Raw genomic sequence first — 24,988 nt, forward strand, 5'->3', positions numbered from 1 at the left:
AAACCCTTTACGTAATTACGTCATTACGTCAGACCCGCCTCTGAAGTGACTCCCGGCTCGATGGCGGCGGATGTGAATTTTGTACGTTTCCACCGATTTGCATTACCCTGCACAAGCCCCCACAGCATTCACTAAAACCGGCATTGCGAGCCTGTCGCCCGGCTCGGGTCCTGTGTTCCTGGGTGAAGGCCTCTGACTCCTCCAGAGGTGTGTTGACATACTCATCGTCAGGTGGGCCGGTTTAAGGAGATCTACGGAAAGATGTACGGGTTTACCCCTCTTATATATGATAAAAGTCTTCTCTCTCTGTTCCAAAACGCAGAATGGGCCATCTTGAGAGGGCCTCGGGGGATGTTGGCGTGTGTCATGGTGGATGAAAACAAACGAGGGGGAATATAGGTCCACAGGAGCCCAAGGGTGCTGTATACCTTGATGGGAGGTGGAAGTGGGTAAAAAGGAATTGAATTTACTGAGGAGGGTGGAACGCTGTTGAGAGGAAGACAAGGCAGTTGTGGGCGTCAGGAATGAAATCTCCTGGCACTCGTAACGGCTGCCCGTATACCAACTCAACCGCAGACGACTGTAGGGCCCTTTTGGAGCAGTTCTGAGCCCTAGCAGAATATGCGGGAGATGATCATGCCAGCACTCATAAGCCATTGGGCTGCAGGTGATACACCATGGTGTGATGTACCTGCAGGTTGTGGGCCATCGCAGTCCAGAGGTCTGATATGAATTGGAGACTGCGGTCAGAGGAAATATCAGATAGGGTGCCAAACCGAGCAACCTAGTATTGATGAATGTCCAAGCCACGTCTGTATCTATCGTCGATGATAGGGGGACAACCTCTGGCCACATGGTGGAATGGACCACAGTAAGGAGGTGCTTGGAGCCGCAGGAGGGGGGGGATGAGGACCAACATGGTCAAACCGTTGCTCAGGGACCTCAAAAGATGCCAATGACGCCTGAACATGACGGTTAATTTTTTCCCACCGGCACTCCACACAGGCTGCAGTCCCATCACGCACATCATTTCAAAGGCCGCGCCGCACAAACTTCAGTGCAGTCGGTTTCTGTGGGGCCTTCCGGTCTGGATGCAAGAGGTCATGTAGGGAGTTGAAAATAGTCCACCTTCAGTTTGCAGGCATGATGGGGTGAGGGCGACTGGTTGAGACATCGCGCAGGAGAGAAACCCCAGCTTCCCTGTACTTAACGTCAGCCAATCACAGGCCCGTGAATGTTGCTCAGTAAACCTGGACTTCTGGGTCAGCAGCTTGGCCGGCTGCTGTGCCAGCATAGGCAACCCCCGTCTGTATGGCTTCAATGGCTGGCTGTGAGAGGCAATCAGCCACGGCGTTACTTTTCCCTTTGATATGTTGTATATCAGTTGTGAACTCTGATATTTAGGCCAGGCGGCGTTGCTGCTGTGCAGACCAAGGGTCTGATATTTTGGCCATCATGCGCACGAGGGGTTTGTGGTCAACAAACGCTATGAAATGGTGACCCTCTAGAAGAAAACAAAAATGGTGGGCAGCCACGTAGAGACCAAGAAGCTCACAGTCAAATGTGCTGTCTGTCATTTCAGGGGGCGGAACTAGTGGCTGAAGAAAGTGAGTGGTTGCCACACACCAATGAGTAACTGTTCATGCACCCACAACAGTCTTAAACATCAGTAGTAATGGCTATGGGTGTGTTGGCAAGTGGGTGCACCAGTAATGGAAAGAGCTTGTTTGGTGTCATTAAATGCCCTTGTCATGTCCACTGCCCAGTCAAGCACGTGATTAGGGGTATTGGCTTTAAGTGCACTGTACAGGGGAAGCATAAGTTCTGCAGTTCGTAGAATGAAGGGGTGATAGCAATTAACCATACTTTAAAAAACTCCTGTAGTTTTTTTTTAGGAGAGGTGATAGGCAGATGGGAAGAGATAAAAGGCCAGAGTGTGGAGTGGAAGAACAAGGAAGGAGAAAGCAATGCTCATGCTGTCAAGCTGGAAGGAATATGAGGTGTTGCTCCTCCACCCCAAGAGTCAGAATGGGAACAGGAATGGAGATAGGGATTCAAATGGTTGGCCATCAGGGAATTCCATTTTTGGCAATGGAGCATAGGTGCAGGTGCTCGATAAGTGGTCCCCCCGATTTACAGTATGCTGGGTTTCACCAAGGTAGAGGAGGCTGCATTGAGTATTGGCTCACCTGGAAGGACTATTCGGACACCTGAATGGAGGTAAGGGAGGAAGTAAATGGGTGGTTGAAGCATTTTGGCCACTTGCAGTGGTTTGTGCCACAAGGGAGAATAGTGGGGATGGACAAGGGAATCACGGAAGGAGTGATAACTACGGAAAATGGAGGGGGAATGTAAAGCTATGTTTGAAGATGGCAAAAGTTTTGGAGAATGATGTTTTTAATGTGCAGGTTCAGGGGTGGTAGGAGAGGACAAGAAGAACTCTCTCCCTGATAAGGTGATAGGAAAATAGGGTGAGTGTGGATGTCCAGGAAATGGAGGAGATACTGGTGAGGGCATTATCAATGGTAGGACAAAGGGCAACTCTGTTCTTTGAAGGATGCGGACATCTCTGATGTCCTGGAAAGGAAAGCATCAACCTGGAACCGATGCGGCTTGGATGAAGGAACTGAGAAAAAGAAATAGCATTTTTACAGGAGACAGAGTGGGAAGAGGTATAGTCTAGACAGTCGTAGGAATCGGTAGGTTTATAAAAGACATCAATAGACAGTCTGTCTGCAGAAATGGAGTCAGAGATCAGGAAAGAGGAAGGAGATGTTGGAAATGGACCAAGTGAATTTAAGGGTAAGGTGGAAGTTGGAGGCAAAGTTGATGAAATTAGTCAGCTCAGTATGGGTGCATGAAGCAGCTCTAATGCAGTTGACAAGCTCAGCATGGGTGTGTGAAGCAATGGAGATGCATGCCTTCCCCCTGCCAGGGATATTGGTGATTCCCTCACCACATTACAGGGATCTAAACAACTCTTCCAGAGATTCATGTGCACGTCATCCAACTTCATTTTCTGTATAGGCCTCTTCTACATCAGTAAGACCAGATGCAGATTGGATGACTGACCTGTGCTCTGTCTGATATTCCCATTCTGATCTTTGACTGTCCACCCTATTTATGCCGCTCATAGCATTATAAACTTTGGTCAAGTCTCTCCATCAGCATCCAACACTCCAGCAAAAACATTTATCCAACCTCTTTTTAAAGCTAACACTGTCCAATCCAGGCAATGTCCTTGTGATCATCTACTGTTCCTAGCCTCTACATCTTTCCAGTAAAAAGCTTTTAAGTTCCTCGGGGTGAATATCACAATGACCTGACTCGGTCTAACCAAGCAGAGTCCATTGCCAAGAAGGCCCACCAGCGTCATTACTTCCTGAGAAAGCTGAAGAAATTTGGCCTGTCCCCTAAAACCCTCACTAATTTTTATAGGTGCACCGTAGAAAGCATTCTTCTAGGGTGCATCACAACCTGGTATGGAAATTGTCCTGTCCAAGACCGGAAGAAGCTGCAGAAGATCATGAACCTAGCCCAGCACATCACACAAACCAATCTTCCATCCTTGGACTTACTTTACACCACTGGCTGTCGGAGCAGTGCTGCCAGGATAGTCAAGGATAAGTCCCACCCAGCCAACACACTTTTTGTCCCACTTCCCTCCAGGAGAAGGTTCAGGAGCATAAAGATACGTACGGCCAGACTTGGGAACAGCTTCTTTCCAATTGTGATAACACTGCTGAACAGATCCTGACCCAGATCTGGGCCGTACCTTCCAGATATCCGGACCTGACTTGCGCTATCGTACTTTCCCTTTTCTATTTTGTAATTATGATTTATAATATAAATTTTCATTATATTTACTTCGATTTGTACTTCAGGGAGCGCGAAGCGCAAAAACAAATATTACTGTGATGATTGTATGCTCTAGTATCAATTGGTGACAATAAAGTATTTGTATAATGCAGTGACCAGAACTGCACATAATACACCAGATGTCTGGAGCAGTAAAGGCTGAGGGGAAACCTGTTAGAAGTTTATAAAGAATTCTGGATAGAGTCTCTTTCCCAGGGTAGAAATGCCAAGCTTTGAGGTGAGAGGGGGAACTTTAAAGGAAAGCTGTGGGGCATGATTTTTAATTGGAATGCTAGGTGCCTGGAATATATGGGTGAAGCAACAATTTCAGACCAAACTTGAATCAACGAAGGATGCTTGGCAGTTGGGGGGGGGGGGGGTGGCTTGAATATTATCACCACTTTTAAAGGTAAATCAAACAACATGGCTTCACTTCCAGATGAGCTCAATGCATTCCATGCTCCCTTCCACCGTTAAAAGATGGAGGGACTATCACAAACACCCACAGCCCCCGACAATCCTGTGATTTCAATCTCTGAGGCCAGAGTACGAGCAGCCATCAGAAGGGTGAACCCATGAAAAGCATCTGGCCCAGATGGGTTACCTAGCCAAGTATTAATAACCTATGCTGATCAACTGGCTGGAGTGTTCACTGAGTCTTTAACCTTTCACTTCAGCAGTCTGAGGTACCCATTTGCTTCAAGCAGACTTCGAATATATTGGTGCCTAAGAAGAATGTGGTGACCTGTCTCTATGACTATCATCCAGTAGCACTAACATCCACAGTGATGAAGTGTTTTGAGAGGTTGCTGATGAAACATCAACTCCTGCCTGAGAAGCGACTTGGATCTGCTCCAATTTGCCTACTGCAACAACATGTCCATCTCTGGACAGCAAAGATGCATGCATCAGAATGCCCTTTATTGACTAAGCTCAACGTTCAATACCACCATCCTGTCAAAACTAATCAATAAGCTCCAAGATCTTGGCCTCAATACCTCCTTACAATTGGAATCTGGATTTCCTCACTTGTAGACCCCAGTCAGTTCGGATTGGCAACAAAATCTGCTCCATGATCTCCATCAGCACAGGTGCACCGGGTGTGCTAAGTCCCCTGCTCTACTCATTTTATACTTAAGACTGTGTGGCTAAGCACAGCTCCAATGTCATATTCAGGTTTGCTGACGTGGGCTGAATCAAAGTCAGTGATGAATCAAAATTTAGGAGGGAGATTGAAAATCCGGCTGAATGGTGCCATAACGACCTTTCATTCAATGTCAATAAGACCAAGGAGCTGATTATTGAGTTCAGGAGAAGGAAACCAGAGATCCATGAGGCAGTCCTCATCAGAGGTGGAGAGGGTTAGCAACGTTAAATTCCTCAATGTTATTATTTCAGAGGACCTGTCCTGGGCCCAGCATATCTATGTAATCATGAAGAAAACAAGGGAGTGCCTCTACTTCCTTAGGAGTCTGTGGAGATTTGGCATGATATCTAAAACTTTGACAAATTTCTATAGATGTACCATGGGGAGTATATTGACTGGCTGCATCACAGCCGGGTGTGCCCTTGAATCACGTGTAAAGACCTCCCCACGATTGGTCTCATCTACATGCAGTGCTGTCGCAGGAAGGCTGCATCCATCATCAGGAATCTTCACCAATCAGGACATGCTCTCTTCTCTGCTGCCATGAGGAACGTGGTACTGAAGTCTTGAGGCTCACACCACTGGTTCAGGAACAGTTACTACCCCTCAATCATCAGGCTTCTGAACTAAAGGGGATAACTTCACTTGCCCCATCATTAGTTCTCACAACTAACGGACTCACTTCCAAGGACTCTTCACCTCATGTTCTCAATACTTACTGCTTATTTATTTTCACTGCACCCCCAATCTTGGTGTCATCCGCAAATTTGCTGATCCAGTTAACCACATTATCTCCAGATCATTGATAAAGAGGCAACCCTCTACTACCATTCTTGCTTCGCCCACAAAGTCAATGTCTAATCCAATTTACTACCTCGTCCTGAATGCCGAGCAACTGGACCTTATTCACCAGCCTCCCAAGTAGGACCTTGTCAAATGCCTTGCTAAAGTCTATGTAGACAACATCTACTGCCTTCCCTTCATCCACTTTCTTGGTAACTTCCTCAAAAAAGTCTATAAGATTGGTTAGACATGACCTACAATGCACGAGGCTCACGTGGCCATAAGACATAGCAGATTTGGCCATTCAGCCCATCGAGTCTGCTCTGCCATTCCATCATGGCTGATCCCAGATCCCATTCAACCTCATATACCTGCTATATACCATATATCTTCCTTTGATGCCTGACCGATCAGGAAACAGTCAACATCTACCTTAAATATACGCACCAACTTGGCCTCTGCTGCAGTTTGTGGCAGGGCATTCCACAGATTCACTACTCTGTGACTAAAAAATTTCCTCCTTACCTCTGTTCTAAAAGGTCACACTTCAGTTTTGAGGCTGTGCCCTCTAGTTCTGGATAACCCCACCACAGGGAACATCCTCTCCACATCCAGTCCTTTCAACATTCAGTAGGTTTCAATGAGATCCCCCCGCCCCCATATTATTCTAAAGTCCAATGAGTACAGGCCCAAAGCTGCCAAATGCTCCTCATATGTTAACTGAGGAAGGCCATGGTTCAGCGGTCACTCCCCACGGAAGGACTGAGTTCAAACTGTCGCACTCCTCAAGGCTGACGGAGGATGTTTTTGGAATTCCAGGACATGATTATTGGTGCGGACTGTAGTTTATATTGGTCTCCGTCAGTTTCTTGAGCTTTCTTTCTTGTTGCCGATTGGCAGGTGTTACTTTTTGAGTGAGGCAGGGGTTGGGGATTAGGGATCTGATGTTCTTGTTGGTGTTTTCCCGTGTGGGCAAACTTCAATTTTTGTGTATGAGAGAGGATTGGAGGTTTGATGCTATTGTCACAGATTTTTTTTGCATGGGAGGGGTTTGGGTGTTAGGGGTTTGATGTTTCCTGGGTGGGAGAGCTGTCAGTTTTTGTGCGAGGGAGAGGGCGAGGGGTTTGAGTTTTGCTTTTGTGCAGGGGTGGGAGGGGGGTGGTTGATGCCTTTTCTTTCAACAGTTTCTGTGGATTTTCTATATTTCATGGCTAGCTGGAGAAGACGAATTTCAGAGTTGTATTCTGCGTACGTACTTTGATAATAAAATGAACCTTTGAAACCATGCTGACTACCCTTAATCAGTCTACATCTGTCCAAATACTTATATATCCAGTCCCTTAGAATACCTTCCAATAACTTTCCCACAATTGATGTCACACTCACCAGCCTATAATTTCCTGGTTTCTGTTCAGAGCCTTTTAAAAACATTGGAACAATATTGGCTATCCTCCAATCCTCTGCTACCTCCCCTGTCATTAAGGATGATTTAAATATCTCTTCTAGGACCCCAGCAATCTCTGCATTTACCTCTTGTAGGATCTGAGGGAACACCTTGTCAGGCCCTGGGGATTTATCCACCCTAAGGGTAGCAAACACCTCCTCCTCTGTCATCTGTACAGGGTCCATGAAGCTGATGCCGCTTTGCCTCACTTCTGTAGACTCTATGTCTCCTGAGTAAATACTGATGCAAAAAAATTCATTAAGGATCTTCCCCCATCTCTTTCAGCTCCACACATGGATTACAATTCTGGTCTTCCAGAGGACCAATTTTGTCCCTTGCAATCCTTTTGCTTACGGAAGGTTCAAAAAACTAGGTCATGATAGAGATCTAGAAGTTTATAAGGCTAGCAGGAAGGAGCTTAAGAAAGAAATTAGGAGAGCCAGAAGGGGCCATGAAGAGGGGTTGGCGGACAGGGTTAAGGAAAACCCCAAGGCATTCCACGAGTATGTGAAGAGCAAGAGGATAAGACGTCAGAGGATAGGACCTATCAAGTGTGACAGAGGGAAAGTGTGTATGGAACCGGAGGAGATGGTAGAGGTATGTAATGAGTACTTTGCGTCAGTATTCGCAATAGAAAAGGATCTTGGCGATTGTAGGGATGACTTACAGCAGACTGAAAAGCTTGAGCATGTAGATATTAAGAAAGAGGATGTGCTGGAGGTCTTGGAAAGCATCAAGTTGGATGAGTCACCGGGATTGGATGCGATGTACCCCAGGCTACTGTGAGAGGCGAGGGAGGAGATTGTTAAGCTTCTGGTGATGATCAATAAGGGAGAGGATTGGAGGGTTGCGGATGTTGTTCCATTATTCAAGAAAGGGAGTAGAATTATAGACCAGTGAGTCTTACTTCAGTGGTTGGTAAGTTGATGGAGAAGGGTCTGAGAGGCAGGATTTATGAACATTTGGAGAGGCATAATATGATCAGGAATAGTCAGCATGGCTTTGTCAAGGGCAAGTCGTGCCTTACAAGCCTGATTTAATTTTTTGAGGATGTGACTAAACACATTGATGAAGGTAGAGCAGTACATGCAGTGTATATGGCATTTGACAAGGTACCCCATGCAAGGATTATTGGGAAAGCAAGGAGGCATGGGATCCAAGGGGACATTGCTTTGTGGATCCAGAACTGGCTTGCCCGCAGAAGGCAAAGAGTGGTTGTTGACAGGTCACATTCTGCATGGAGGTTGGTCACCAGAGGTGTGTCTCAGGGATCCATTCTGGGACCCCTACTCTTTGCGATTTTTATAAATAACCTGGATGAGGATGATCTGTCCGCTGAACACCTATGCTCTGTCCACTAGAGAATGCAGTATCTCCCAGTGGCCACACATTTTAATTCCACATCCCATTCCCATTCCGATATGTCTATCCATGGCCTCCTCTACTGTCAAGATGAAGCCACACTCAGGTTGTAGGAACAACACCTTATATTCCATCTGGGTAGCCTCCAACCTGATGGCATGAACATTGATTTCTCTAACTTCCGTTAATGCCCCTCCTCCCCTTCTTACCCCATCCCTTATTTATTATTCCCCCATTTTTCTCTCTTTGCCCATCACTCTTTGCCTGTTCTCCATCTCCCTCTGGTGCTCCCCTCCCCCTTTTTTTCTCCCAAGACCTCCCGTCCCATGATCCTTTCCCTTCTCCAGCTCTGTATCCCTTTTGCCAATCAACTTTCCAGCTCTTAGCTTCATCCCTCCCCCTCCTGTCTTCTCCTATCATTTCGGATTTCCCCCTCCCCTCCCACTTTCAAATCTCTTTCTATCTTTTCTTTCAGTTAGTCCTGACGAAAGGTCTCGGCCCAAAACGTCAACTGTACGTCTATAGATGCTGCCTGGCCTGCTGCGTTCCACCACCATTTTATGTGTGTTGATGAAGTAGAGGATAGGTTAGTAAATTTGCTGACGACACAAAGGTTGGGGGTGTTGTGGATAGTGTGGATAGGATGCAAAACGGCTGAGAAGTGGTAGATGGAGTTCAACCCAGATAAGTGTGAGGTGGTTCATTTTGGTCGGTCAAATATGATGGCAGAATATAGTATTATTGGTAAGACTCTTGGCAGTGTGGAGGATCAGAGGGTTCTTGGGGTCTGAGTCCATAGGACACTCAAAGCTGCTGCGCAGGTTGACTCTGTGGTTAAGAAGGCATATGGTGTATTGACCATCAATCGTGGGATTGAGTTTAAGAGCCAAGAGGTAATGTTGCAGCTATATAGGACCCTGGTCAGACCCCACTTGGAGTACTGTGCTCAGTTCTGGTCACCTCACTACAGGAAGGATGTGGAAGCCATAGAAAGGGTGCAGAGGAGATTTACAAGGATGTTGCCTGGAATGGGGCGCATGCCTTATGAGAAATGGTTGAATGAACTCGGCCTTTTCTCCTTGGAGCGACGGAGGATGAGAGGTGACCTGATTAAGGTGTACAAGGTGATGAGAGGCATTGATCATGTGGATAGTCAGAGGCTTTTTCCCAGGGCTGAAATGGCTGGCATGAGAGGGTACAGTTTTAAGGTGCTCAGAAGTAGGTGCAGAGGAGATGTCAGGGTAAGTTTTTTACACTGAGAGTGGTGAGTGCGTGGAATGGGCTGCCAGCGACGGTGGTTGAGGCGGATATGATAGGGTCTTTTAAGAGACTCCTGGACAGGTACATGGAGCTCAGAAAAATAGAGGGCGATGGGTGACCCTAGGTAATTTCTAAGGTAAGGACATGTTTGGCGCAGCTTTGTGGGCCTGTATTATGCTGTAGGTTTTCTATGTTTTTAACATATCTGTAGAATCTCCTTCACCTTTTCTGCTAGGGCAAATTCACACCTTCCTGTAGCCCTCTTGATTTCTTTCCCAAGTGTTCTCTTGCATTTCTTATCCTCCATAAGCACCTCATTTGTTCCTCCCCTCCTATATCTGCTACAAACCATTTTTTCATTAACTAGGGCCTCGATATCTCTTGAAAACCAAGGTTCCCTAAACCTGTTACAGGCACATACAAGCTTTGTACTCTCAGAATTTCACCTCTGAAGGCCTCCCACTTACCAAGTGCCAGAAAACACCCTATCCCAATCCACACTTGCCAGATCCTTTCTGATACCATCAACGTTGCCTTGCTCCAATTTAGAATCTCAACCAGCAGACCAGACTCATCTCTTTGCATATTTACAGTACTTTGAGACAAACGGCCTTGTGGTCACTGGATGCAAAGTGTTTCCCTGCACAAACCTCAGTCACCTGCCCTGTCTCATTCTGCAAGAGCAGATCCAGCGTCACACACTCTCTCATTGAGACTTCTACATTCTGATGAAGGAAACTTTCCTGAACACATTTGACAAACTCTATCCCATCGAGTCCTTTTACAGTATGGGATTCCCAGTCAATATGCAGAAACTTAAAATCACCTACTATCACAACCTCATACTTTTTACAACGAGTACAACTGCTTGGCAATGTCAGGCTGCAGCCTATGTAGAGGTGAGGGTCACCCTTAAGTTAGGTGTACGTGCAGTAGGCCTGCAGTCCAAGGTACTTGTGCGTGAGAGACCGGGCGCTGGGTCTTTAACACTTCGGGCGGCGGTGGTTATACTCTGCAGGTAGTGATAGTACAATGTGCGAAAGTTGTCGAATGCACCAGTTGAAAGACCCTGCATGCAAGGGAAGCCGTGCATTGTTTTTCTATTTTTTTGTATACTTACGAATATAATTTATGTTGACGTTTAAAAAGACGCTGCCGGCTCGCTATTCGTTGCTAGCAGATCACATGGGGGCGCCACCGCCATCTTTTTGACGGGCACGCTAGAACAGTACGTTTCTGGGCCCGGAGCCATTTTTGTGACGGGCAGACAGGAAGCAAAGGTGTTAGAATTTCCGTGGACCGGACCCCATTGTACGGTCAGTCCGAAATGCGTGGATTCTCGCACCCTCCTTCCCTCCTTTGTCCTCCTACCTCCTCTTTTCGCTCACCCCTTCAACCCGTCCCCCACCACCTCTCCAGTTGGTCTTCCACAAGGCTCAGAAGTGGAACCTGTGTGTTTATGTATATAATCCCCCTCCACTACACGGTTTGCCCCTTGTGACCAAACTTGCTGTGTATCCAGCACACCCATCCACCGTGAGTGGAGTTAGGCAGCGTTCTCTGCTCATCACCCCCCCCCCCCCCAGTCAAATTTGGTAGCGTTCATTGTGAGAGGATCTGAGTACATTATAACGATGTCTTGTTACAACTATATGGCAGCTTGGTGAGGGCCACCCTGGGGACTGTGCAGTTCTGGGAGGGATGCCTTTGCTGTATCAGGACAAGCAGCTAGCAGGTACCATTCTTACCCTTCGGGGAGCAGGAACTTTGGTGGAAGGGTGAACTTTTGGCATTTTGGTTTTCAGCAAGGCAAAGAAGATGCTTTCATTGAACACATTTAAAATAGATATTTAATTTTATTTATTTAGAGTGCAGGACAGGCCCTTCTGGGCCACGGAGGTACACTGCCAAGCAACCCTCCTATTTAACACGAACCCAATCACTGGACCATTTACAATGACCACTTGACCTCCTAACCGTTTCGACTTTGGACTGTGGGAGGAAACTCGGGTGTTCACGGGGAGGATGTAAACTCCTTCCAGAGGATGCTGGGATTGAACTCCGAACTCCGCCCTTAGCTGTAGTAGTGTCACAGTGGTGACAGGACAGGGAACATGTTGAGGGAACTCGGCAAGTCAGACAGCGTCTATGTAGGGGAATAAACAATCAACTTTGTGGCTCGAGAGTTCCAACTTTCCCGAAACTTCTTGCAAACATTTTATAGCAAACTGATGTGCTGAAGTTTGGACTGTGCTCCCAGGGCTTCTGTTCCCTCAGTCCTCTCTCTGAGAGAGTGCTGAAACTCACTGTCTGGTCTTTGTGAACGTAGTAGTCTCTCAACCACTCTGTCTTGTTTTAGTGTAAAGATGGCTGGGCAGACCAGGTGCCCTGAGTGTGGATCCAATGCAGTGGAAGAAGACACACATTACAGCCAGAACCACATGGTGTGTACCGAATGTGGTTTCCTGTTGACCGAGGGGCTGCTCACTACGACACGCACCGAAGAAACTTTCCTCCAAGGTAAGAGGCTTGGCTTGGAGCTGGTTACTCCAGGAGTTGTTCTGCTTTCAGTGTGCACTTCGGGGCATCAAGTGTACAGTTAACGGTGGGGACCCTTGGCATCATGAACGTCAGACCAGTCTTGGGGTCTGAGGCCTTTTGGGCTGAAAGCTTTTGGCAGGATTGGAGAAGAGAAGTAGATTTAAAAGGGGGAGGGGAGAGAGAAACTCCAGGTGATAGGAGAAACCTGGAGGGGGAAGGATGAAGTAAAGAGCTGGTGAAAGAAACATAAGGCCATGGAAGAAAGAAAAGGGGGAGGGGCACCAGAAGGAGGCGATGGGCAGGGAAGGAGATGAGGTGAGAGAGGGAAAAGGGGATGGGGAATGGTGAAGGTGGGGGGGGGGGGGGGGGGGAGGTATTACCGGAAGTTTGAGAAATCGATGTTCTTCCATCAGGTTGGAGGCTACCCAGACAGCATATAAGGTGTTATTCCTCCAACCTAAGTGTGGCCTTATCACAACAGTGGAGGAGGCCATGGATGGACATATTGGAATGGGAAGTGGAATTAAAATGGGCGGCCACTGGGAGATCCCGCTTGTTCTGGCAGACGAAGCGCAGACGCTCGGCGAAGCGTTCTTCCAATCTACATCAGTCTCACCGATATACAGGAGGCCACACCGGGAGCACCGAACACAGTATAAGACCCCAACAGATTCACAGGTGAAGAGTCGCCAAGCCTGGAAGGTCTTTGCCTGGCCTGCTGAGGTCCTCTAGCATTTTGTGTGTGTTGCTTGGATTTTCAGCACCTGCAGATTTTCTCTTTTGTATTCCTTGACCCAGTAATGTCTGGATTAGAGAGAAGGAAATTAAACATGCTTTCTGTTGTTACTAGCTGGGAATCCCTGAATTAGAGCAGACCTAAACACCCTGGACTTCTGTACCTGATCACAGTGAAGAGATTTGTGGGGTATTGAGGGTAAAGACTATCAGCCAGGACCCCGTGCCTTGTCACAGTTTATTGATCAAATGTTCTGTACAGGAGACGCTCCCTATTCGATCTCTGTTGTTGAGTTTACTTCTTTCAATCCACAGCAGTGAACTACACCCAGAGCACAGCTGAAGCGAAGATGCCCTGTCGGAATAAAGTACAAGGTAAGATGTGGAATATCCGGCCGGTGGGGTAGTGGCATTCACACTGGACTGGGGCAAGTGATCCAGGGTTTGAATCCGGCCAGCTCCTTGCACACTTTCCATCTGTGCTGGGTTGAGTGTCCAGCTAGCCACTCAACCTCGTAAAAAACACAAATGCTAAAGAAGTGGCAAGGTTGCTGCCCGATGCACAGGGTGTGTAGAGGAACAACAAATCAAGTCGCTTTTTTATTGAAATTTCGACCATAACTGCTGGTACAGTGCACAGTAAAAACGAGACAATGTTTTTCAGGACAATGGTGCTACAAGAAACAGTACAAAAACTACACTGAAACTATGTGAAAACAACACAGAAAAAAAACTACACTAGACTACAGACCTACCCAGGTCTGCATAAAGTGCACAAAACAGTGCAGGCATTATAATAAACAAGACAATAGGCACAGTAGAGGGCAGTAAGTTGGTGTCAGTCCAGACTCTGGGTATTGAGGAGTCTGATAGCTTGGGGGAAGAAACTGTTACATAGTCTGGTTGTGAGAGCCGGAATGCTTCGGTGCCTTTTCCCAGACGGCAGGAGGGAGAAGAGTATGTATGAGGGGTGCATGGGGTCCTTCATAATGCTGTTTGCTTTGCGGATGCAGCGTGTAGTGTAAATGGCGGGAAGAGAGACCCAGGTGATCTTCTCAGCTGACCTCACTATCCACTGCAATGAGATAAGGAATGAGAAAGTGAAGAAATGCAGTTAGCTCTCAGCATGCCAGGCAGGGAATGCCATCAACATCTGTCTCTGTCACTGTTACTGCCCTAGGTATTGTGTATATTTATGTCCCAATGAGCTTTTCAATTAGTTGTGTGCCTGTTCAATGATTAGAAAAGCTACTTGTATAATCCTTAACAAAAGCCTATAGTTACTGCCTAGTTCAGGGAATTGAGCAGAGATGCTCCAGCAGTACTATCTGGCTGCTGGAAGGACTTGAATAAATGGCTATTTGGTGCACTATGTCCAGAGAAAGCTCTTCAGTCCTATCTCACATTCCAGCAGGCTTATGTCTTGTTCAAGCACTTTTAAAATGTGAAGACCAGTGGACCGTAAGATATGGGAGCAGAATTAGGCCATTTGCCCCATAGAGTTTCCTCCACCATTTCATCATGGCTGATCCAATTTTCCCTCTCAGCTCCAATCTCCTGCCTTCTCCCTGTATCCTTTCATGCCCTGACTAATCAAGAATCTATCAACCTCTGTCTATGTACTGAATGACTTGGCCTCCACAGCCTTCCTTGGCAATGAATTCCACAGTTTCATCACTTTTGCTAAAGAAATTCCTCCTCATCTCTGTCCTAAAGGACAGCCCTCTATTCTGAGGTTGTGTCCTCTGATCTTCAACTCCCAACATAGGTAACATCCTCTCCACATCCACTCTATCGAGGCCTTTCAACATTCGATAGGTTTCAATGAGGTCACCCCTCATTCTTCTGAATTCCAGTGAATACAGGTTCAAATGCTTCCATATGACAAGCTTTTCAATTCTGGAATCATTTTCATGAACCTCCTTTTAACCCTCTCTAAAGTCAGCACATCCTTTCTCAGATAAGCAGCCCAAAACTGCTCATGATACTTCAAGTGAACCATCACCAGTGCTTTGTAAAGCCTCAATATTACATCCTTGCTTTTATATTCTAGTCCTCATGAATTGAATGCTAACATTGCATTCGCCTTCCTCACCTCTGGCTCAGCCTGCAATTTAACTTTTAAGGAATCCTGCACAAGGACTCCCAAGTCCCTCTGCACCTCAGATCTTTAAATTTCCTCTCCATTTAGAAAATAGTCAACCTTTTTATTTCTTCCACCAAAGTGCATGGCCATACACTTCCCAGCACTGTATTCCATCTGCCACTTCTTTGCCCATTCTCCTAATCTGTCTAAAGTCCATCCATAGCTTCTCTACTTCCTCATAACTACCTTCCCCTCTGCCTATTGTCCGCAAACTTAGCCACAAAGCCGTCAATTCTGTCATACAAGTCATTGACATACAATGTGAAAAGAAGCGGTCCCAACAGAGACCCTTGTGGAACACCACTGATCACCATCAGCCAACCAGAAAAGGATCCCTTTATTCTCACTCTTTGCATCCTGCCAACCAGCCAATGCTTTATCCATGCTAGTATCAGTATGGGGAAAGAGCTGCCGTAGAAGAGGTAATTGTACCTGCTTCTACACCGTTTAAAAGATATTTGGACAGATACATAGATAGGTGAAGTTTAGAGGGAAACAGACCAATGAAACTAGCTCAGGGTGACCTCCTGGATGACATGGACGAATTGGGCAAAATGGCTGTATCACTCTATTAACTGCTCTAGCCCTGCACACCACATCTTCCCACTGCACACATGCGTACACAGAAACACGTATTATGTTCTATTGGCCTGAGAAGTGACTATCTCAGTTTTTGGATTAATGTATTGAGTCTGGGCATTGTTGTTAGCACTTGAAGCATTTATCTTCCACTGTGATTGTCTTGGGCCGTGTCTGTCTTTAGGTATGAGGCGGGTCCGTGACCTGTGCCAAATTCTCCGTCTGCGTCCAGTTGTACAGGACACAGCCATGGAGCTTTATGTCCGAGCCTACGACCACGAGGAGTTTCTGCATGTCACTCTGGAGAAGAAAGAGGCTTTGGTGGGCTGCTGTATTCACATTGCTTGTCGACAGCATAACTGGCCTCTGACCATGGGCACCCTGTGTTCTCTCCTCCACGTGGAAGCCACCCTCTTCTCGACTGTCTACCTGCAGTTGGTGAAAGAACTGCAGCTGGATATTCCCACTCTCAGTCTGAAGGATTTGGTGACGACTCACTGCAATGGGTTAGTAAATCCTCTCACTCTGTCATCCCATCTGAACTTCTTACAGTGTGAATTAACCTACGAGTGGATGGGTACAGATTCACTGGTTTTGTGCTCTGCATTCAGAGCAGGCTCATTGGCACACAGAATAGTGAAGACAGAGCTACCGTATACTGCACTGTGTGTAAAACACAGTCATTCAGAAATGAATCCTTTTCTGCCCATTGCCAACTTTGGTTGCTCTGGACTTGCAATTGAGGTGATATAACATGAAAATTTCAAATGGTCGGTCTAGACCCCTCAACTCTCATCCAGTTGTTGTGATCTAGTTGGCACTCAACCTGTCTTTACAGGGGTCATGAAAATCTGGATGAAAGTCCAGGCCAACTGAATGGTGGTGGTGTGGGAAGGGGAGGAAATTCTTTCCCACCATAGTTTACCCAATGCCAAACTATTGGATTTATTTCAAGATAGCACAGGCCAATAATTTCTTAGAGGACTACATTAGAGCATTGTAAATAGGGAAGGCACAGAGACCAGCTGGGTCAAGAAAAGCTATGTGGGAGCGGAGGATGTGTGTTTGGGTTGTTAAGAGTCATAGGGAGCATGGGGTCTGTTCTCACCATCAAACACCTGTTGTTCACACTAATCCTACCCTTATCCAGAACATTTAAACTCCACAGACAGAGCACCTGAGGCTGGGATTGAGGGCCGAAGCTGGGAGGCAGCAGCTCTCCCGGCTGCATTACTGAACCGTCGTTAATAAGTACCCTGAAAGTGTCTTTATAATAGAGGCAAACACCAACAATTTTGTGGTTAAACAGGAAGCGTATGGGAATAGGATAGACAAAGTGATTTTCAAGTCAAGTATCTCTAAAAGTAGATAAATTCCCAGGACTAATTTAACATTCCAGTTGATTAAAAGCAGCATGGAGTGAACTACAAAGGCTTTGACCATCACTTGTCCATCTTCATCCATGCTAGTATCTTTCCTGTAATACCATGGGCTCTTAACTAGTTTAGTAGCATCATCTGTGGCACCTTGTCAAAGGCTTTCTGAAAATCCAAGTACACGACATCAACCGGTTCTCCTTTGATTGCTATTTCTTCAAAGAACTCCACCAGACTTGTCAGGCAAAATCTTCCATTGAGGAAACCATGCTGACTATGGCCCGTTCTATCATTTGCCTCCAAGTACCCCAAAACTACATCCTTAACAAGCGACTCCAACACCTTCCAAACCACTGAGTTTAGACTAACTGGCCTATAATTTCCTTTTTTTTTCTCCCTCTCTCCCTTCCTGAAGAGTGGAGTGACATTTCCAATTTTCCAGTCTTCCAGAACCATTCCAGGATCTAGTGATTCTTGAAAGTTCATTACTAATGCCTCCATGATCTCTTCAGCCACCTCTTTCAGACCCTGAACCTTCTCCCTAGCTATGCAACTTCACACTTGTCTGACCCCTGACACTCTGACACTTCCACCATCCGGCCAGTGCCTTCCACAGTGAAGACTGATGCAAAATACCTATTCAGATTGTCCACCATTTCCTTGTCCCCCATTACTGCCTCTCCAGCATTGTTTTCCAATGGTCTGATATCCAGTGTCACCTCTCTTTTACACCTTATGTATCTGAAGAAACTTTTGGTATCCTCTATTATTGGCTAGTTTATTTTTGTATTCCATCTTTTCCTTAATGACTCTTTTAGTTGCCTTCTATTGGTTTTTAAAAGCTTCACTAACTTCCCACTAATTTTTGCTCTATCATATGCCCTCTTTTTTGCTTTTATGTTGGCTTTGACTTCTCTTGTTAGTCATGGTTGTTTCATCTTGCCTTTAGAATACTTCTTCCTCTTTGGGATTTATATATCCTGTGCCATCTGAATTGCTTCCAGAAATTCCAGCCATTGCTGTTCTGCCATCATCCCTGCCAGTGTTCTTTTCCAATTAATTTTTGGCCAGCTCCTCTCTCATGGCTCTGTAATTCCCTTTACTCCACTGTAATACTGACACATCTGACTTTAGCTTCTCCTCAAACTTCAGGGTGAATTCAGTCATATTCTGAACACTTGCCTCTGAGGGTCCTTTTACCTTAAGCACTCTAATCAATTCTGGTTCATTGCACAGCATCTAATCCAGAATAGCTGATCCCCTAGTGGGCTCAACCATGAGTTGCTCTAAAAAGCCATCTTGTAGGCTTTCTAGAAATACCCCCTGTTGGGATCCAGCACCAACCTGATTTTCCCAATCTACCTGCATATTGAAATCCCCCATGATTACTGTAACATTGTCCTTTTGTCATGCATTTTCTGTCTCCCGTTGTAATTTGTAGACCACATTCTTACTACTGTTTGGGGGTCTGGTATATAACTCCAAACAGGGTTTTTTTTAATCTATGCAGTTTGTTAGCTCTACCCACAACAAATCAACATCTTCCAACCCTATGTCACCTCTTTTTGAGGATTTGATTTTTTTTACTAACAGAGCCACATCACCCTCTCTGCTTGCCTGCCTGTCCTTTCGATACATTAACCTCCCAGCTATAATATTCTTTCAGCTATGATTCGGTGATGCCCACAACACCATACATACCAATCTGTAACAAGTTCATCTACCTTTTCCTGTTTTCTGCATGCGTATTCAAATGTAACACCTTAATTCCTGTATTCACCCTTTTCAACTTTGTTCACCTTTTACATTGCAACTCAAGCTGTTGACTGCAATTTTGCCCTATCATCAGCCTCTCCTTGCTAGGAGTCTCACTACACACTGCCTCTGTTTGTAAACCAACTTCTTCATACTCAGCACTATCACTCCAGTTTCCAGTCCTCTGCCAAATTAGTTTAAACCCTCCTGAACAGCTCTATGAAAACGGCCTGCAAGGATATTGGACCCCCTTGGGTTCAGGTGTAACCCGTCCCTTTTGTACAGGTCATACCTTCCCCAGAAGAGATCTCAATGATCTATCGACCACTGCACTAGTTCTTCAGCCACACATTCACCTGCTAAATCATCCTATTCTTATCCACACTGGAGCATGGCACAGGCAGCGATCCAGAGATTACTACCCTGCCGCATCTGCTCTCAGGATGAGGCATTTCATTCCAGGACGAAGGAGATGTCTTCCTTTTTAAAAGAAAGGGGCTTCCCTTCCTCCTCCATCAACTCTGCTCTCAAATGCTTCTCTCCCATTTCATGCACATCTGCTCTCACCCCATCCTCCTGCCACCCCACTCGGGATAGGGTTCCCCTTGTCCTCACCTACCACCCCACCAGCCTTCGGGTCCAACATAGAATTCTCTGTAACTTCCGCCATCTCCAATGGGATCCCATTACCAAGCACATCTTTCCCTCCCCCCTCTTTCTGCTTTCCACAGGGATCGCTCCCTACGCAACTCACTTGTCTCCATCCCTTCCCACCGATCTCCCTCCTGGCACTTATCCTTGTAAGCGGAACAAGTGCTACACCTGCCCTTACACTTCCTCCCTCACCACCATTCAGGGCCCCAGACAGTCCTTCCAGGTGATGCAACACTTCACCTGTGAGTCGGCTGGTGTGATATACTGCGTCCGGTGTTCCCAGTGCGGCCTTCTATATATTGGTGAGACCCAACGCAGACTGGGAAACCGTTTCACTGAAAACCTACACTCTGTCTGCCAGAGAAAGCAGGATCTCCCAGTGGCCACACATTTTAATTCCACGTCCCATTCCCATGGCCTCCTCTACTGTTGCAATGAGGCTACATTCAAAGCCTCATTACATGAGGCTACAGGTAACGCAGGATTTGAAGATGTAGAGTCCTTGTAGGTAAAGATAAGGGTAAAAAGATTCTGATGGGAGTTACTTACAGGCCTCCAAACAGTAGCCAGGATGTGGGCTACAAATTACAACGAAAGATAGAAAAGGTATGTCAAGGGGGCAATGTTATGATTGTCATGGGGAGTTTCAATTTGCAGGTAATGGGGAAAATGAGGTTCCCAATGAGGAAAATCCCAAGTGGGAATCTGTAGAATGCCCATGAGATGACTTTAGAGCAGCTTGTGGTTGAGCTCTCTAGGGATCAGCCGTTCTAGATTGGGTGTTGTGTAATGAACTGGATTTGATTAGGGAGCTTAAGGTAAAGGAAATTTTGGGAGACAGTGATCATAATGATAGAATTCATCCTGCAAAGTTCAAAAAATTTAGTATTAAGGTAGATATATGACATCATATACAACCCTGAAATTCATTTTCTTGCAGGCAATCTGAATAAATCCGTAATAATAATCATAATAGAATCAATGAAACATTGCACCAACTTCAGCATTCAACCAATATGTAAAAGACTACAAACTGTGCAAGTAGAACTAAATAATAAAAATGAATAAGTATGCATTAAACATTGAAAAAATGAGATGAAGAGACCTTGAAAGTGAATCCATAGGTTGTGGGAACATTTCAATGTCTCAATTGAAATTGAGTGAAGTTATCTCCTTTGGCTCAAGAGCCTGATGGTTGAGGGGTAATAATTGTTCCAGAACCGACAGGTGTGAGTCCTGAGGCTCACACCTTCTTATTGATGGTGGCTGTGAGGAGAGAGCATGACTTGGGTGATGGGGGTCCCTGATGATGGATGCTGCTTTCCTGTCAACGTTTCCTGCAGATGTGTTGAATGGAGGGGAAGGCTTTACCTGCGATGGACTGGGCTGTGTCCTCTGCCTTTTGTAGGATTTTCCGTTCGAGGGCATTGGTACTTCCATACCAGGCTGTGATGCAACGAGCCAATATACTCTCCATAACACATGTCAAAGCTTTAGATTTCATGCTGAATATTTACAAACTCCGAAGGAAGTAGAGTCTTTGTCATGCTTTCTTCATAATTTCACGTTTGTGCTGGGCCCAAGACAGGTTCCCCAAAATTATAACACAGAGGAATTCAAAGTTGCTGCCCTTCTCCAACTCTGATCCCCCGATGTGAACTGGCACATGGACTTCTGGTTTCCTCCTGAAGTCAATAATCAGCTCCTTGGTCTTGCTGACATTGAGTGAGAGCTTGTTGTTGTAGCACCACACAGCCAGAGTTTCAACCTCCCCCCATATTCTTATTTGTCGCTACCTTTAATTTGGAAAATGACAGTGGTGTTGTCAGCAAACTTGAAAATGGCATTGGAGCTGTGCTTAGCCACACAGCAATAAGTGCAAAGTGTGTAGAACAGGGAGCTAAACATTGACTGGTGTCTACAAATAAGGAAATAGAGGATTCCATTGCATTAGGAGGTATTGAGGCCAAGGTCTTGAAGCTTACTGATTAGTTTTGAGGGGATGCTGGTATTTAATGTTGAGTTGTAGCTGATAAGGAGCAGCCTGATGTATGCATCTTTGCTGTCCAGATGTTCCAGCGTTGAGTGAAGCGCCAACGAAATGGCATCTGCTGTGGACTTGTCACACTGGTAAGCAAATTAGAGTGGATCCAAGTCGCTTCTCAGGCAGGAGTTGATGGAGGAGTTTCAATAGCAATTTCAATTTCTGCGGTTTGAGAGGGAGAAGCTAAAGTCACACGTATCAGTATTATTATTTTGAGGTTAATGGTATCATGATCAATAGATTCAAAATGTTCCCCTACACTAGTGGTCACCAACCCGTCGATCGCGATCGACTGGTCGATCTTTGAGACTTTCCCAGTAGATCCCAAAAAAAAAGAAAAATAAATACACAAATACTGTTGAGAGATTGTTTCCGGGTTGCGGGGTTTTAGTTCCGTTCTTTCTGCACAGTGCGCACGCGCATAGCTCCCCCACACTACACAGGGTACTTCAGTACCGCCGATGCTACTGGCCCGGAGCGTGGCCGATGGGAACTGCCGATGCTACTGGCCTGGAACATGGACAAATGGGCGCCGCCTCTAAACCTGTTTACCACACCAAATGTTTGTGGGGAACCCGGTGCTAAAATATTCACAGACGACCTAATTCGGGCTCAAGGTTTTGTAAGTAGCAGAGCAGCTACCTCGCTGCGATATATTGAAAGTCATCCCTTGAGACAAACTTTGGTCGGCCGATAGATCCTACAAGGGGGGTGGGCCTGTCGCACTCCTCGCTTGGTCAGTCACTCACTCCGAACTGCGACCGCCGCGGCCCCGGCACAGGGACCTCCGGCCCTGACCTTGTCCTCTCACCCCATCCATGACCAGCCAGCCGCACCTGACCAGGGCGTCTGGCTGCAGATGGGCGGGAGGCTGTCTAATGAGGCAATGAAGCCCTCAAAACTGCTTTGGCACCTTGAGTCCAAGCACCCCGCACTTAAAGACAAACCCGCTGAGTTTTCTCAGCGGAAAAAATGTGAGCAGCGCGGGACAGTAGCTAAGTGCTGAGAGCCACGAAAACTAAATTGCAGAATAGACTGGATAAGGAACCTGCTTCGAGTATCGCTGTATTCCCATCATATTTAATTCCCCCCCGTCGACTGGTCCACAAGAATATTGTCAATATTAAACCGGTCTGCAGTGCAAAAAAAGGGTGGGTACCCCTGGTGCTTATGCATTATTTCTACTTCTGGTTGCGGGGTTTTACTTCGGGTCTTTTCTGGCGCAGTGCGCATGCGTGTAACTAATCGATCTGGGGTCGATCTTGCCTTTCACTAAGGTCGAGGTAGGGGATCTTGGGCTTAAAAAGGTTGGTGACCACTACCCTACACAAACCTCTGTCACCTGCCCTGTCAGTCCCTAATAGCAGATTAGGTATCACACCCTCTATTTTTGGAACTTCTATGTACTGGAGAAAACATTCCTGAACACATTTGACAAACTCTATCCCCTCTAGCCTTTAAAGTTAAAATCACCTACTAGAATAACCTTATTTTTCTTGCAACAGTCTGCCAGAGGAAGAGGTTAAAGTAGATACATTAAGAATATTTAAAAGATACTTGGCAGGTACATAGATGGGAAAGGCATAGGATATGAGCCAAATAGAATTGTGTTAAGATGGACATCTTCATTGGTATGGGCCAGTTGGGATGAATGCTGTGTGACTCTGATCAGCCTGTCATATGGGATCTTGTTAAAGGCCTTAAGGTTAATGTAGACAATGTAATCAATCTGTCATTGCTTAGTTATCTCAAAAAAATTAATAACACATGATTTCCCACAGATAAAGCCATGCTATCCCTAATCAAACCCATCTTTCCAAGTGTAGGTGAATCCTGATCATAGATAATCCTAAGTGTTGATAAATCCTGATTGTTTTTCAATAGTTTCCATACCAATTGATGTAAGCTTCACTGACGTGTAGTTACCTGGCTTATTTGTACTGCCCTTCAACAGATTGCCTGTGCTAGCTTGAAGATATCGACATAACTCTTAGACAGGGCACATGTGCTTTTGATCATACTGACCCCTCTGACTCATTTCTATTCTCTTTCAAGGTTTAATTTGCTCCAGAATTCCAGGTTGATTCCGCCCCAGTTTTTAGAGGATAAAGACAAGGTGGTGGATCTTGCAGTGCAGTTGGTGGAACTGGCCAGTGAAACGTGGCTGGTGACAGGGAGACACCCTGTCCCCATCATCACAGCAGCAGCTTACCTGGCTTGGCAGTCCTTGCTCCCTGCGCAGCGCCTGAAGTGTAGCATGGGAAGGTTCTGCAAGCTGGCTGGAATTTCATTGCCACCACCCACCTCTCAGCGGCTGAAAGAGATCACTGGTGTTTTAGTCAGACTAGCATCGCAGCTGCCCTGGCTGAGAGGTCAGCAAATCGAGGCCAAAACTGTGGTGAAATATACCAGTGATATTCTCCGCCATCGCACCTTATTATTGAGACAGACACTTGACTGCGATTGGACAGAAAGCGCAAATGCACAGACAGATTCGCAGGAAGAATGTGTGTCAGCAGCTGGCGAGAACAGTAGCTGTCACCAGGCACAGGAGCCAGGGTCGAGTCGGAAACGCTCCGCGCCGGTTTTCCTCCCTCCATGCCTCACACAAACAAAGAGGAAAAATCTGAACCTGGAGCCGGAGAGAAGCTGCAGTAATCCAACCACTGGGGAGGAGGAGATATCAGACAGTGAAATCGAGCAATACCTAAGGACTCCCGAAGAAGTTGCAACATTCCAAGCAGCACGTGCCATTCTCTAGCTGTTGTATACGCACCTAGTGTTGCTGGTGTCTGTGGTCGTCAGTCCAAGATTCATCACTGGACCATTAGAAGCAATGTGAGGAAATAGACACATTCCAGCTGAAGACAAATCCATTTGACTGAGAACAATATGATCATTCTGTCAGTACTTTTGACTAGTTTTTAATAAATTGAATGAGCTAGTGCATGTGTAGCCCAAGAGTTGATTCTGTTTGTGAGTCTTCCTCTGAAAATTACAAGACCACTGCTATCCCTCTCCTGGGACTTATTTGCATGCCCTAGCTGCAGTCAGTGAACTTGAATGATATCTTAATGGTTTAAGGTTCCTGGGAAATTTGCCTCCATGAAACAAAGTGTGTCTGACAAAGAGTGGTTGTGTGCAAGTCCCATAGGTGTTTTGAAACATGGCCATGGTTTATATCTGCCATTCTGAAGTTAAAAGTTTAAGTCAGAACAGGCATTGGTCAAAAGTAAACTTAAAAAGTTGTTATGTGACAACACTTCATCTCACGACCATAAGATGTTGGGAAAGGTAACGTGAG

General features: G+C 46.1%; 1 protein-coding gene across 5 annotated transcripts; it reads left to right on the forward strand.

The window, feature by feature from the left end:
* Positions 1–24,639, forward strand: LOC140733401 (transcription factor IIIB 50 kDa subunit-like). 5 transcript variants are annotated; one of them, XM_073056711.1, is made up of 5 exons: positions 1–231; positions 12,214–12,374; positions 13,446–13,505; positions 16,040–16,361; positions 23,740–24,639. In XM_073056711.1, the coding sequence occupies exons 2-5, from the start codon at positions 12,221–12,223 to the stop codon at positions 24,443–24,445; spliced, it is 1,242 nt and encodes a 413-aa protein (XP_072912812.1). In that variant the 5' UTR covers positions 1–231; positions 12,214–12,220; the 3' UTR covers positions 24,446–24,639. The 5 variants fall into 5 exon arrangements, with proteins under 5 accessions (XP_072912812.1, XP_072912794.1, XP_072912822.1 ...); XM_073056693.1 differs by having other exon boundaries at positions 1–207; XM_073056721.1 differs by lacking the exon at positions 1–231 and adding an exon at positions 245–263.
* The last annotated feature ends 349 nt before the right edge of the window (positions 24,640–24,988 follow it).

This window comes from Hemitrygon akajei, chromosome 1 (assembly GCF_048418815.1).
Source record: "Hemitrygon akajei chromosome 1, sHemAka1.3, whole genome shotgun sequence".
NCBI lineage: Eukaryota > Metazoa > Chordata > Chondrichthyes > Myliobatiformes > Dasyatidae > Hemitrygon > Hemitrygon akajei.